General features: G+C 41.0%; 1 protein-coding gene across 7 annotated transcripts in view; it reads right to left on the bottom strand.

The window, feature by feature from the left end:
- Positions 1-2,983: 2,983 nt before the first annotated feature.
- HEPH (hephaestin) overlaps positions 2,984-16,372 on the bottom strand; it is an 86,734-nt gene continuing 73,345 nt past the window's right edge. For 3 of the 7 annotated variants that reach the window (XM_061179519.1, XM_061179522.1, XM_061179521.1), the window contains 6 exons: positions 14,100-14,206; positions 12,781-13,006; positions 10,199-10,338; positions 9,183-9,345; positions 6,267-6,311; positions 2,984-3,916 (listed from right to left, as the gene is read on the bottom strand). In XM_061179519.1, coding sequence (XP_061035502.1) covers positions 3,684-3,916; positions 6,267-6,311; positions 9,183-9,345; positions 10,199-10,338; positions 12,781-13,006; positions 14,100-14,206 — 914 coding nt within the window. In that variant the 3' untranslated portion in view covers positions 2,984-3,683. The remainder of the gene's footprint in view (positions 3,917-6,266; positions 6,312-9,182; positions 9,346-10,198; positions 10,339-12,780; positions 13,007-14,099; positions 14,207-16,372) is intronic. The other 4 variants (XM_061179520.1, XM_061179523.1, XM_061179524.1 and 1 more) reach the window with 4 other exon arrangements.

Here is a 16,372-nt window from a genome sequence, read left to right as displayed (position 1 = left end):
GTTTTGGCATTAGCCCTGGGTCATCCTGGGCCCTGGAGCTGGACACCAGTGGGCCAACACCAGCTCTGTGAACCCCTGCCCCACAGCCAGTGACCCCAGGACCTAGCTCTGCAAGTCAGTTGACACCTAGGACCGAGCTTCAGCTGCTTGTGTGTGAGCACCAGCCCTGGGACCATGGCAGCCTTGCATCCAGCTGTGGCAAGAACCAGCCCATCCTCTAGCAGGCCAACACCACCCCAGTATGTCCTGGGGCCCCACCCTACAGCAGGTCGACACTTGCTCTGAGATCCCTGGCACCGGAGCCAGCCACCATGGGACCTGGCTATACGCACTGGTGGGCCAGCACTAGCCCTGAGATCCCCCTGGGCTCAGTAGCCAGTCAACCTGTGACATGGCCACACCCATCTGTGGCTTGGCACCAGGACCTGGAGTCCCCTGACTGTGAAAGCAGCCATACCAGGACATGGCCTTGATCACCTGTGGCTCACAGCCTCTGCACAAGGCAGTGTCTGGCAACCAACTGGACAGGGAGACAGTCCCACTTACCAGTGTCCTCACAGTAATCAGCCCACCACAATAGAAGGACCCACACAGCCCACATAGAGGGCACCCAGAAAGTATACTGTCTTTTCTCATTCAAGTTGTGATTTTACTGATTCTTGGTATGATGGAACTCTGAATCATATTAAAACGATCTATTTTAGGAGGCAGTAACCCTGTTTAAGTTTAGCATAAGTCCTGGCATAACTTTGTGTTCCAATGGCAATGTAACTTTCAGAGACTTTGCTGTGCTCTTCAGTTTTGCTTGGTTTCTCTGATGTCACTGAGGTTCCTGTTGACTTCTGCCAGAACCATTATTGTCTCTGGGTAGGAAAAGGGATTCTCCAGCTTACAGGCACAAAGAGTGCTTCCTGGGCTTCAGCTTGCTATGTTGGGATTCTCCTTGCAGTTGCTTCCTAATGTCTAACTGGGGGAGGAGAGTCTCTGGTCAGCAGAGATGAAGAGCAGCTTCCATGGTTACTTGATGTAAGCAAGGCTCCTCCCCAGTCCCTCGTTCCAGAGTCCCAGGCCCACCTGGGGTTGTCACTAGGACTCCTTTTTGACTTTGGGCTGCATTCTTCTAGGTTAGGCGTTAAGAAGATGCTTTGTTGCTATGTTTCTCTGTTCTTCTTCAGGCTGCCTTCCTCTTCTCTATCTTTTTGAGTCCTTCTATTGTTGTCTTTTTAAATTACTTCCAAGGTTTATTTATCTCCAGAGAGAGATGAACCTATGGCAGCTCATCTAAACTGGAAGTCCAATTTATGTTTTTCAAACATCACTTTTCTGCATGGAGAATCAATTGTAGGAGGCTGGAGTGAATGTAAGGATATAAGCAGGAGGCTACTACACAAGTCCTGGTTGTGCTTTAGTCTGGGGTGGTAGCAATGAAGATAGAAACAGATGAATAAATTAAAGATATTTTGGAGGAAAAACAAACAAGGCTTACTTTGGGGATTTCTGACTTGAGCAATTGAATGGATGGAAGTGCCACTTAATTGTCAAAAACATCTCCTACATCCCCACAGGGAGCACACCCACTACAAAAATGCATACTTTTCTGTAATACATGGGCTTGAGCTTACATTCCCCAATCAGGAGCAGGGTTACACATTCAGAAGAAACGTATCCCCATCTCACCTACTTCTCCTTGTCTCAGATTCGTGACTGAGACCACCTTCCATTTGCATACAAATTACAATAATTGAGTAGAGTCCCCAGAGTGCACTGAGTTTTCAATAACCTTCACTTTAACAATACACCAACAGAATTCTGCTGTTAAGTGCATTGATTATGCAATGGTTTAAATACTCTCATTTGATTTTATCACTAATAATCCAAATCTTCTCCCTACCCCACGCCCTGATATGTTTCTGAGACTTCCAGTAAAGCTCTCCACAGAGCCATTGACCACAATAAACCAAGATGAATGATGGGCTCTGGCCTGTGTTTTACCCTCCAACTTTCAACATTATTTAGTAACTGAACACCAGCTTTGTGGGTTTCTACAGTTAATCTGCAAAGCATTGCTAACTAGGCAGACAGTTTTGCTGGAAAGACAGGAAAAGGAAAGTTGGATTCAATATGGGTAACAAATGATGGAGATTAGTGGAGTTTCCATGATATAGAAGGATGAAGCAGGTATTTGGAGTGGAATAGATGAAGGCTTGAATCCCCATTCAATTTTTAGCTGAATGGCCTGGGGTAAAATCACTTACTCTCTATAATCATTTGTTTACTAAAAGGTAAAACAAAGTATCACCCTGATAGAACTAAGGGAAGTAAAATGCAATCAGGTATTAGATGCTTTGTAAAGTGTACAGCACTATGCATTTCAGTTATTATTTTAACTGTCCTTGATGCCTCTTCCATTCTCCACTTGCCATGTGAAATGGTATTATGGATACTATAGTAAGAATGGGCCATCTTATCCCATCCCTACTCTGCGTCTTGTCTGTGCTCTCTGACCAAGGTTTCAGAGAGGCTTGAACTTGTAAGTGACAAAGGAATATTGCTTTAAATTACCAGAGGAAGGACTCTACCCCATAAAGAGGCCCTCAAAATTGCAAGTAGAACTCTCATACCCCCAACTACCAAAAGAGCCCATTAGATCTGTGCCCACCTCTCCTTGCCCAGTGTAAAGGTTTGAGCCTAGTTTCAGCCCTCTATTTCCCTCTGGCAACTTTTCTTAGCATTCAGAATACTTTTGGCACTTATGGGTCAAAAGATGGTACCCACCACTATGATTCTGAGGCTTCCTCTGGGGCAGCTTCTTCACTTCCAAAACACAAACCTGCAGGGTCCACAAAGGATAGGCAGACCCATTCTATGCCCAACACTAGTCACCCCCACCAGTCTTGCTGCATGCTCTCTTTTTCAATAACAGTCACAACCTCCCAGAGGCCACAGAGACAATCAAAATCAGCAAGTTCACTTTTATGGTGTTCTAACAAGCACTTTAATGTGTAGGATTTTCTGACTAAAACATGGAGAGGACACACAACATTCCCTTCAGTGCAACTGTGCCAAGAACTTGGAGTACTGGCTTCCTGAGGAGCTTTTGCCTCCAAAGGTTGTAGTTGCTCATGACAACAATATCCTATCTACCCACTTAACCAAAATAGTCCACTGCCAAGAAGAATCAAAATACAATTTAGATCTTAAAATCCCACCCCACCAATTCCCCATCATGCCTATGTTCTTAGTCCTTAGTTTAGATTTGGATTATCATCACAGCTCACTTAGCCTCAGTTCAAATTGAACTTGCCTAGGTCCTGTAAAGCAGTAGAAACCTAAACAGTGAAACTTACTCTTGGTATCTACTTTGTGAGAAGAGTCAGTTTTTAGAAATTTCCAGACCTTCCAAGTGTCAGTGGGTGATATTATAATATAGCTGTTGAAATTTGTGATATTAGATACTAGGGGACTCACTTGGCCCCAGGTGCCCAGGTGGAGTAAAGAAACTAAAGAAAAAGAAAACATATCATTTCCATGTAAATAAATTAGTGAAGAAATACTCTCTTGAGTTTGATTCCCTCCTCTGCCTCTCTAAAACTCATGCCCCTTTGACAGTGACAGTGAGGTCAGCTGTTAGTCCATGGCCTGCTGGGAGTGTGTTCCAGATGTGCAGTTCCAGGATCCAGCTGTTATTGCTTGAGAGACAGAAGCTTGAAGCTGTCATCCAGGATGGACCTCCTGTTGCGCCGTAGCTTTCTCTGCCGATGCTGGTACCACACCACACCACCAAGAGCCAGAGCAATGAGCAGGAGAGTGACACCCATGGCAATCAAGACAGAAGTCAGTATCTCGATATCCTTTACAGGGATCTGCACGCCCAGCATCCTCACATTGCTTTCTCCAATGTCTCTGGGGATTGCTACTGAAATGGAACAAGAGGAAAGTGGGAACCCTGGGATGGAGAATACTCTAAAATGTCTTCTTTTATAGTCAACTCTGGGAGAGGAGAAATAAGGTCATCCAAATAGGACAGAGGAACTATCCTTATCCCTCAAAAGATCAGCCAATGATGACAGATTCGGAGGTTACAGAGAACCAGTGTAACAAAATGTCATAGCTGAGAAAATCATTAGGAAGCATTGAGGCACCAATCCCCACATGGAAAGAGCTAACACTCAGAGTGAGAAGGGCCTTGACATATTTCTTTAAATATATAAAAGCCTGTGATGTAGGGGAAAAAAAAAAGAATTGAATTTGGTTTGCGTGGTTCCAGAGGGTAGAACTGGGAGCAGTAAGTAGAAACTCCTGAGAAGCAGTTTGACTCAATTATCTAGCTTATCAATACTCACTTTGACCATTGGACCATGACAAGAACCTGCCTCTGTGCTGTCTGGTCTCTCCCATCTTTGGGTCATTATAACACTGATGTCACATTGATCTTTCTAGGTGAAATATCTAATTTTCTTAGTTCCTGGCATACAAACTTTTGATGATCTCCAATTAGCCTATGGAATAAAGCTCAGACTCAAGTCAGACATTGCAACTCTCACGATCAGGTTCTAACTTAGCCTACTCTTATTTACTATCTTCAGGGATAGCAACTCATTCTTTGTTCTGCAGAATGGGTGAGCCTCTTTCAGGCTTCCAAGACTTTCTCATGCTGCTCCAGTTGCCTGAACACCCTTTCTTCTTCCTCACCATTCTATCCCTAGCTTAAACATTATAGGTCTCAGCAAAGCTTTCTTCAATTCAGCTGTATAACTAACAATGGTCTTTCTTTTGTGTGCCCAAAGTACCTGTACTGTTTGTACTCCCACAATTTACTTGCTTGGGCCAAGTGACCTAATCCACCTTCACTTCTGGATTTCAGTCTCCTCTTTTATAAAATGGGGATAATAACCATACTTAATTCAGTGGTTTATTGTGAGGCTTGAGTGAGTTGATATTTATAAAATATTTAACATAGCTCCTGGAAGACAGCAAATGCACAATAATTGATCAGTTGTTATTATTGTTTCCCCACTTTAAAAAAATAACATATAGTATCCAGCACTGCAATTATTGTCTCTGTGTCTCATTCCACTTTTAGACATGAATCTCTTGGAAAATAGTGACTATGTCTTACTTTTGTGGTGTCTCTGGCAGTTAGTATGTGTTTGATGAATGTATACTTGGATGAATCAATACTCTTACAGAACTGAGAGAAGATGAAATATAATGAGTTCAAATGGAAGCTGGGAAACATTCTGGTTTTGAGTTTACATTCTACCACTTACTTCTCTTGTGACCTTGGAAAAATCACTTTCCATCTCTCAGTTTCTCATGCAGAAAATATTGGGCTTTAGTAGACCACCAGTTTTGAGAGGTTTTCCCCACTGTTGAACCTTTTTAACAGACAAGAGCTCATGAGGATGTATGTATGTATGTACACACTGATATGTACAAATGCATATACAAATGTATGCACAAAATATGTATATATACAAATATATGTGTGTATATATATACAAATACATACACATATAGGTATGTCACTCTGCTCTCTCTGCTTCACCTTACCTCTCCCTAACCCTCCAGGACATACCCTATTCCCCTGGTTGACTGTTTATAAGATACTTATTTCATTAGGACCTTTCCAAACAGAGCTGAAAAACCTCCAGACTAAACTGAAGATCTCTAACATCCATTCTAGCCTCTCAGAACTTTCTGAATCTTTCTCAGTTCAGGTACAAATGAGGTAGAGAGTGAAAGCATTATTTGAACCCAGCCTGGATAGAATAAGAATCTCTATTTTCTGGAAGGACAGAAATGGATGGTTCTAAAGAGTCAACTATTTAGTATTCTATAGATGAAAGAATAATTACCTGGTGCAGACTGAATGGCATTTGTCCTAGTTTCACACTGTCCTTGTGGGGAATTCATGTCTGTGCTATAGCACCTTCATTCACAACTCAGCAAGACCTTGAATTTTTTTCCCCCTCACACATTAGTAAGAGGAAAAGATAGTAGCCTTCAACTGAGGATGAGACAATTTTCCTCAACTCAGGAGGTTGGGCATGGGGGTCAGAGAGAAAAAACATGCTGAGGGAAGCTTAACTGGAAGCTTAACCTTAGATTCCTGGCTTCTGAAGTCTTAAATAAATCTCAGGATGCTTTCTGCTAGTATTGAGGTCCACCTTTCAGCCATGTGAAACCCATCTTCTAGAGGCACTGCACTTTTCCCCAAATGCACAACATATATAACTACCCAATCTGTATATCATTCTCCCTACCTTTTCCAGTCTCTTCAGAGATGATGGTGGTAGTGCTTAAGTGTTCTGGAAGAAAAAGAAAAAAGAGGTTAGTCCTATTATTCTTCCTACCTATCCACAGGCTTGTTGTAGGAGGTTAGCATTGGTTGGAGGAAACTCTCTGTGATATAGTAAGCAAAATGGAGGTGACTGGAATTAACTATCTTGTGATCAAAGTCAGTATTGGTATGTGGATTTGATTTTGAGCAGTGACACAAAATATGAGCAAGAGCATAGGCTTAGGAGTCCAAAAGGTAAGTCACCCCCCTGCCAATATTTACATATTTATTGGCACTTTATCCTCATTATTGCTCTTTTTGCCACCTTTTCCCAGTCTTCCTTCAGGAAGCCCCTGCTCTTTGTCAAACCTACATCCCTACATATTCAACCTTTTCAGAATACTTCTTCCTCTTCTTGCTTTAATGAGGCTGAGCTCTTTTCTGAGAACTGTACTTCCTTTTTATCTTCTCAATACTGCTTTGATATTATTTATTATTCCTCCCCTTTTTGCAAAGATCCATCTCTTTTGAGGCTTATATTATTTGGCTAAAAACCCACAACCACTTCTTGTCACTGTTACCTAGCAGTTCTCTTCATTCATGGAAGTCTTTGGTACGTGGCTCAGTCTTTCTTGTCTTCAATTCCCATCATGAGTGTTGACCTATCCAACACTTAAGCCTCACAGTTTTTAGACCTCTTAACTCTAACAAATTTCAAATATACTCCAACTCTATCAACCACTCTTATGGTCACATTGGACTAATTATGCAGAATTGCTCCATCTCATAAGTCTAAAATCTAACAACAGCCTCCTATTCTCTCCATGTTCTAATGCTATTTATTCTATTTCACCTGTTATTTTCTCCTCTCATGAAGACCTCCTGGACACTTCCAGTTTTCTCACCTCACCAGTTTCATCCTGTTTTTTTCTTCCATTCCTGGCCAGGCTGGACTCCATTGTCTATCACTTCAACTACTAACTTACCAGGAATGTTATAATCGTTTGCTGAAACCCCAGTAACTATACTTTCCTTGTATTTTTTTCTGGTATGATGAATGCTGGTGGAGAAACATCACACAATTGTAAAGATCAGTATTCTTTGGGCCCAACTTCAACTAAGTCCTCAATGCTGCTTGGCAATAATTAATTTATTTTCCATCACTCAGACTAACTTTTTCCCCACCACCCAGAGTGGTTATTTCATAACCACTTTGCCCACTCTTCTCAAGCCCCTTACACTACCATCTATCTTTCATCCTCAGTAGATGACTCTGTCTCCTCCATCACAGATGAAACACAGACCATCAGACAGAAATATCTACCTTTTTGTCAAGCCTCTCACCCAAACCTACACATTGGTCTTTTTCTGTTTTCCCTCTTCTTTTAGTAGAAAAAAATGACCTTACCCCACTCTAATATTTTTTTGTAGCTCTGGCTTTCATCCCCTGCTTCTTCACCAGGAAGCCCTTTCCAACAATTAGTCTCTTATTCCCTATCTGTCTTCAACTCTTCCCTCTGGTTGGCCTGTTAGCTTATATGTGATTGGAACAATATCAAATTAGACCATAGTCTGTCAAACAAACAAAAGGTAAATAGGTAAAATTTATGGACTGGCTCATTATTATAGAGAGAGGTAAGCTATTCTTATTCATGGAAGTTCCTTGATGATATGTATTGATGCAGTCTCTTATCTATTAGATGGTCCATATTTGACATGACCCCTTACTACACATGGAGACAATCTGTTGCTTTGGATCTATAGCATCTTGATGATACATCAATTCACCACTTGACTTTGATTCTAAGGACTGACAGAATACAACAAAGAATTATGTGTGCCTGTCTGGGTGGTAGGGAATAGTACTACAGTAGTAACTGGAAGACACATTCTAGCAGTATGTGTTACCAGAGAACAAAGTTTTCCAAAGATATAGGAAATCATAATGTGCAATTATTCGTCTCCCTCCCTGGGGGTAAAGAGCAGAGTTGTATTTTCTACCCTGGTTTGCTAGCCCTGTTTGAATGCCTAAAGACATTGTCCCACTTTCTATTCCTGCTGACAGAAAGTCAATGGCTGGGAATCCCAGAATACCTACCTCAATATAACCAGTTTTCAAAACAGCATGACATTAAAAAAAAAGAAAAAGAAAAAAAGAACAGGAGAAAAAAACCTCTCTGGATTCATGTGGGTCCCAAGAGTTTCTATTGAGCCTCTTGCAAGGGGGATAATGATGAGTACTGGATTCAGGTTAAGAGGCTTAAGAAGTGAGACTCAACCCTTTAATGGCCCAAAGACACAAAATTCAACACAGCCTACTCTTCTATGTTATTGGTGATGAACAAAGATTTATTGGTAAAGAAAATACCCTGGCTATTACGTCTCCATATAACAAATACAAAGAAAAAGTTTTTTCCATCCTTGTTAGCATCTGTCCGGGATTAGTTGTAATTGAAGGCTAATATCTCTTTCCAGCCTTAGACAATCCCCACAAAACAAACCAATTAAGGGGTGACTGTTAGAATTATATTTTTCCTTTTTATAAAAAAAGAACTCATTAATAAGATTCCTTTGAAATAGTTAGTACCTCTAATAAACTCTAAAATAATAAATTTACATACAAATTAAATGTATTCAAAGGAAACAAATCTACACTAAGCATCAATGCATACAGCCCAGCCAGGCTGAGTCAATTCATGTGAGCTCAACAAGTATCAAAGAAATTAGGAGGGGGCATGAGCAGGGGAGCAACAGGGAATGAGAAATATTGGTTGGGAGAACACGAGAAGGGGTCTGTTCTGTCTTCTTGGGATCAGAAGACGGATGCAAGTCACTTCTTGGATTATCTGGTTCTTACAGGCTAGATACAGTGCTAGAAGATAGCCTAATTAGGCTTTACCTCTTTGGGACAAAACCATAAAGACAGTCTCCATGCCAGCATGGACATGGTCAGTAACATGACAGTGAAGCAGCCATGTCCCAGGGTTGCTGGTCACCATCTCCACAACCTCAAAGGTTCCTGGGAACAGATCTACCACGTCTGCCCGGTAGCTCTCTCCACTCTGCAAGAGAGATTGTGGGTGAGAGAGATAAAGTGAAGTGTAGAGATAGTCTCAGAGCTTATAGGAATTAAAAGGCTTGGGTATCCACACCAGGGACATGGAACTTCAAGATTCACAGACCAGAGAACAGCTTGAAGATTCCATCTTATCCATCTCCTCTGTGAACCCACCCATACAAACTGACTCAACAGAGGAGACTCTCTCCTCCTACTTTTTCTTAAAGTGTTCCAAAGTAAAGTTCATTTAGTCTTTCATTAGGGGGCTAAAAACTAGTATATCCATACTTTTTAGCAGGCTTAAGCCTTGACCTCTAGGAAGGATCCACATATTTACTTTAGAAATGAAACTCAATTTAGTTTCTCCTCTATGCCACCACTTTTATCAGGACTTCTAAGTCTTTAAGTCCACATTAATGCCTACAACTCTGACCCCTTTCCCTAAGACAAAATCTTCTTCTTCAAAACCCACATGTTGTCCCAGGTAGGTCCTGAATTGAAGTTCAGGAATGGATTAAGGACTTTCAGAGATTGTGAGACACTACTCTGAAATTTCTTATTCAGGATGACTGCTTACTGGACCTCAAGTCCCTGACTGAGACCCAATTACATTTATTCCTTCAGTCTCCTTATCCCATAAATGAGCCATTCATTTCTTCTATATCATAGGGGAAAGCTAAGGCCTGGAGGGCAATGTTTGACCTTGGGATACAAAGCCAAACTAGAATTCCCTGATCAGTACTCCACGTACAAGACCTTTCTTCTTTTAACTGATTATTATCATGTTTCTTTTCATTCTCTTCTTTCTTAATGGATATCAAAGCAGTCTGAGGGACTCAGCCTTCTTTCCAGCTCACCCGATAGAGAAAGCTTTCTGCATGGAAATGGACAGTGTGTAGGTCGATATCTTGTCCCATGGCCAGCATGTACCAAGCCACTCGTTCTCCTTGGTACATGGTAAGGCCCCTGAGGTTGGCATAGAGCTTCCCATTAATGGCTGTAAGAGAAGAAAAACTATTTTATATCTCTCATTTTGACGTACCACTGCCACTACCCTAGAGCTAATCCCTATCATCTCTGATGATAGCAATACCCTCCTAAATTCTCTCATTTTTATTCCATTTGTCCCTCTCCAGTCTATCTTCCACATTGGTGTTATAAGAGTGGTCTTTCTAAATAACTAATATGATCATGTTATTCTGCTGCTTAAAATACTTTAATAACTCCCTCCTGCCCAAAATATCAAGTTCATGCCTCCTTAGCTCAGCCAACAAGGTCCTTCAAAATACAGCCCCAAACTACCTTCCCAAACTCATCCACCACTATCTAACATATTTATTTCAATTAAGGTGATTTTTTCACCATCCCCCCATATGGCCCCATATTCATGTTCTCTGTGTTCTTGCTCATGTTTCTGATCTTCCCTCCCAGAAATTTTCCCGCCTTTTATCCATCTTTTCAAAGCCCAGTCATACCTTCACCTCTTCTAATAATACTTCCCTGATCTAGCACCTCTCAACACCTCTCATTGCCTGCATCCCTTTCCACATCTGAACTCCTCCAGTACTGTCTGTACCACCCTTTGGAACTCACTAGAAACTGCCTCCTACATTTACCTATCTTTTAATTTGTGGAATTTTATATCCCCAACTAGGTTGTTGGTTTCTATTAGGCAGGAAATAAATGTATATACTATATTCCTTGTATTCTTCAGAACACCCAGCAGACACCTGAGCCTACAATAAATGTTAAAAAAAAATACCTGTCACATTCTTGGAATTTATAATGATATTAACACATGGGACTCAACATCTGCCTCTTCCCAGGCCACATCCTATGCTTTAAAGACAACAAACCACTCATCACCATGTTAATTCACACTGTCAAGACTATGCCCAGGATACACTCCCCCACTTTTCATGTTCTCACAGAGGTAAGATGATTTATACTCTACATCCCAAGAGAGGAAATAATGGAAAGAACATTTATAGCCTGTCTATTTACTCTGGCCAAATTTTGTATTTGAGAGAAGGGACTAAATATGCTCAACTCTGTCTGACCATAGAAAGTGGTGCAGATGGATTTGTTATTCCATCATGCGGAAGATTTTGCCCCTGTGAAGGAGGAGGGTATTGTTGTCCCTCTACGTCAATGACAGGATGAAAAATCTATCCATTGTTGGGGGAGTACTAGTAAGCCCATTTTGCTGCAGAACTAAATTCAGTTTGCCAATTAGCTTTCTCAGTAAGTTCACATTTGATTTTAAGCATCCCTGCCTCTTTCTCAATTGGTTCAGGAATCTGGAAGTGAGGGAAATGGTATTATTTGTTTGCCCTCAGACACCAACATTATTTTTTTTTCTCTAGTGCCGGCACTCAGAGAGTTTTCAACAAATGCTTGATAGATAGGTAGATAGATTGATTCCTGAAGAGTTTGGATGAATAAACACATAAACAGATGGAAATGAGCATTAGCTAAACCCCTGCACTAGCAAGATCTGTGTCCTCTTTCCATTTTGGTTTTGGGCAATTTATTTCTCTGATTTGAAAGGAGCTAAAAAAAATTCATTTCGTAAAGTTTGTGAATCACTGGATTCAATGTGAATCACTCATATTTCCATCAAGGGGAAATAGCTAGAATCTGTGTAACAATGAGATACTACTTTTGAGTTCCAGTAGAGTCACTATCAAAGCTGCAACTTATCCTCAAATCAAAGAAATACTACACTAGAAGAGATAGTGAGAAATCACTTCATACAGTCTGCTGCACTTAAATTCTCCCTCTTCTTTGAGATTTTCTCTATTTTTTTAAAGATACACAAATCTCTAGAACAAAGGAAGGCTTGAGTGCACAATTTACCTCCAAAATCCATTTGAGCATCAAGAAGCTCTTATTTGTATGTAATATAACCCAGTATGCTGCTCTCTGAGGCTCTCTCTCCAATCCTTCCATCTGTAAATTGAACCTTTGTTTTAAAAATAGATTAAAAGATAAGCTGTCCTTCATTTGTCTATATTAGAATCTATTGAGAAAACAGATCTCAGATCCAGAGTGGTAAGGAAATAAGATAATATTGCGAAACTAAACTCAGAATTTTGAAGTAGAGAGGCCCTAATCAGCCAGTGCACCAGGTACATTGAGGGTCATAAATGTCCATCTTGCCTTCTCTAATATGTTAAAATGTGCTAGTGTCACCACAGCAACCTTACAGAGTCAGCTTCCTGCTTTCTGGGCACTTGAACTAACGTAGACCACATTACCTATTTTATGTATGAAATATATAATACTGTAGTAGGAGACATTTCTTCTAATTTGTCCCCATTCCACTTTCCTATCCTTTCAGAAATTATGCTCCCTTGGGTTGTGATGGGCCTATCAGATACCCCCATTCAGCCAGTAGGGACTTCTTTGGAAGAGGGTTAGGTTCTTTTCTACAGACCATGCATTTTATTGCTCTCCAAGAAAGTCTCATCCTGTAGGTTAACATGGCCTGGATCCTGGGGCCCATAAGTTTCCACATTCTCTTCTAGATACCAAGACTGGTTCTCATCAAAAATCAAGAATAACAAGGCAAATTCTCGGTCCATGTCACGCCGTCCTCCATTGGGCTCTAGGATGCCCTTTCGGCAGATGGCCAAGGGTCCCACCAGGCCACTGTACATGTCCTAAGGATAGGAGGAAGAGGGAGAGAGTGAACTAGATGGAGTTGTTTCTGGGTGGTAGTGCTCTACAGAGAGACAGGCTGACATCCAAGCCCATTGTGCCCTCAGCACTTCATCATAATGTCTTGTATTTATAAGCACCTCAACTATATTATCTGAATTCATCCTCACAACCATCTTGGGACACAGGTAAGATATGCTATCTCACTTATGATTTATCTCTGCTGGACTATTCATTGATCTCCAAACCCAACAATCACTTTCACAACACAATGCCTTTTCTCAGGCTGTTTCTTCCTCCTGTAATGTCCACCCCTCCACCATATCCCTATCTTTTATCATACTGCTATTCAGCTTTCAAGGCTCAATGTATATCTACCTACCATTATTTTGCCTTCTCCAGTTTCCCCTTCATTCATCTTCTCCTCCAAGCAGAAGTAATCACTCTCTCATGGACCCCCACAGCACTTTCTATTAAATGGTTTTAAAGACTTGCTATATTTAAAATTTATTCTGTATATATATATATATATATATAATTATATTTTATATATTTAATGTTAACGTTATGTTTATATTCATCTGTCTCCCACAACTAGATCACACTCTTTGAAAATGGGAACTGTATCTTACATTTGTATCGTCCAAAGCACCAGGTAAAATGTAGTAGGCTCTCAATAAATGATAGCTGACATCTGCCTGTCAGCAGATGGGTGGCTACATAGATAAGCCCATTTTCCAGGAAACAGAGGCAGAATGACTTGCCTAAAGTCACTTCAAAAGCAAGACAGAACAAAATTTGGGCTAGAAACCCAATCTCTTGACAACCAATTCTAGGTTTCTTAAATGATAACATACTGCCTTATATTATCCAAGAAGAAGAAACAAGGAAGAAAATCCTCAGAACTAACATGTGGTGCTACCTATTCCTTTCATCCCTCTTCCTACCTACTAGAATAAGCCCAGCATTTGAGGAATTTCACCTGAACCCTGGACTTTAGTGCTGGGCTTCTTACTACATCTGTTTAATAACTTCTTTTTGCTAGGCAGCCTGGCCATTTCTGAGACAACTCCAGGAAGCCAATATTGTCTTTACCTTGATGGGATCCACTGCAGAATAATAGATCCAGGAAACACAAGTAGAATCATTGGGCCCAGGGCCAGATCTCTCTGGGATGTTCCATTGGTAAGTGAGAACCTCACCTAGAAGGGGTAACAGGAGTCTCCAGTTGGACCAGGTCAGAAATTTCTCCCAGTTCCCGGGTATCCCTAAGAGGCTGTGGCAGGTGAGTACCAGGACCTTTAAGATATTTCTCCATCATTTCCATATCAGTCTTCATTTTATTTTTGTGACTTTATTTTTCTCCCTCCTGGGACACCCTCAGCATCTCTTCTACTGTCCCTATCTTTAAATATTCAGGTCCAATACTCTAGTAAGGCAGTTCTGCTACTATTCTCCCTGCTTATCATGACCTTCCTTCTTTGGCTCTGTTTTGGTCTCCTTATCCTGATGCTGCCTTCTAAATGAGCTGTTTCTTCAAGGCTCTGTCTCTAGTCCTCTTCTCCTCTTTTTCCATACTGTCTCCATGGAAGCTTTCAGCCATCTTTCTGATGTCAGTTATGATCTGCGTGTATTGATGCCTCAAATACTTAGCCAGACTTTCCTTGTCATTAAGCTCCAATCCAAAATGGGCATAGAGGGAACCTACCTCAACATAATAAAGGCTATATATGACAAATCCACAGCAAGCATCATACTCAATGGTGAAAAACTAAAGCATATCCTCTAAGATCAGGAACGAGACAAGGATGTCCACTCTCACCACTATTATTCATCATAGTTTTGGAAGTCCTAGCCACGGCAATCAGAGAAGAAAAAGAAATAAAAGGAATACAAATTGGAAAAGAAGAAGTAAAGCTGTCACTGTTTGCAGATGACATGATACTCTACATAGAGAATCCTAAAGATGCCACCAGAAAACTACTAGAGCTAATCAATAAATTTGGTAAAGTTGCAGGATACAAAATTAATGCACAGAAATCTCTTGCATTCCTATATACTAATGATGAAAAATCTGAAAGAGAAATTAAGGAAACACTCCCATTTACCATTGCAACAAAAAGAATAAAATACCTAGGAATAAACCTACCTAGGGAGACAAAAGACCTGTATGCAGAAAACTATAAGACACTGATGAAAGAAATTAAAGATGATACCAACAGATGGAGAGATATACCATGGATTGGTATATCTTGGATTGGAAGAATCAATATTGTGAAAATGACTATACTACCCAAAGCAATCTACAGATTCAATGCAATCCCTATCAAATTACCAATGGCATATTTTACAGAACTAGAACAAACAATCTTAAAATTTGTACTGAGACACAAAAGACCCCGAATAGCCAAAGCAGTCTTGAGGGAAAAAAACGGAGCTGGAGGAATCAGACTCCCTGACTTCAGTCTATTTATTTATTTATTTATTTGTTTGTTTGTTTGATGGGATTAACAGAAACAAACTACTATATATAAAATAGGTATGCAAAGAGGATATACTGTATAGTACAGGGAATTATAGCAATTATCTTAAAATATCTTATAATGGAGTATAATCTGCAAAAATATTGAATCACGATGCTGTATAAATAAAATTAACATAATATTATAAATCAAAGATACTGAACATTGGGGGCAGAGTCAAGATGGCAGAATAGGAGCATGTGGAGTTTGCATCTCCTCACAAATACATCAAGAATACATTGGAACAATTCTCAGAGAGCACCTACTGAACACTAGTGGAGGACCTCGGACACCTAAGGGGACAAAAAATCCCCGAGCAACCAGGTAGGATGAAAGAAAGAAGGAAAGGGGGAAGAAAAGTGGAAACAGGATGGGACCAGTGCCCCTGAGGGGGAGCTAAAGGAGAGCAGAGATTCCCACACTCAGAAAAGCTCACTTACAGCAAGGGGAACAGTAGTGACAGAGAGGAACTTTCAGGGGATTGGGAGATTGGAGGGGAATGCAGCAACCAGTCTGTGGAAGGCAGGACAGACAAAGTAATACCTATTCATATAGTCTGTGCCACAGCCCTGCACACCCCAGCCTGAGTTGTGTGTAGGAGGGCTGGGTGCTGGAGAGTGGGGGTTTGAAGAGTGGACCCAGGAAGGGGGTACTGGTTGGTTGTGAGGAGACAGCCTGAGGCAGCAGGAGAGAAGGGCTCCACAGCCAGAAAGGTTTGCAGAGGAAGCCCAGGCCACCATGGAGGTGAGATGCAATTGTTGAGTGGTGTGTAAAGGGCAGGGCTGCCATTGGAATGCCCTTTCCCACCTGTTGGGCTGGCCTCCTTGGGCAACGTCAGTTGTGCAT

The sequence above is a fragment of the Eubalaena glacialis genome, chromosome X (genome assembly GCF_028564815.1).
Source record: "Eubalaena glacialis isolate mEubGla1 chromosome X, mEubGla1.1.hap2.+ XY, whole genome shotgun sequence".
Taxonomy (NCBI): domain Eukaryota; kingdom Metazoa; phylum Chordata; class Mammalia; order Artiodactyla; family Balaenidae; genus Eubalaena; species Eubalaena glacialis.
This window is presented reverse-complemented; position numbering and strand designations above follow the sequence as displayed.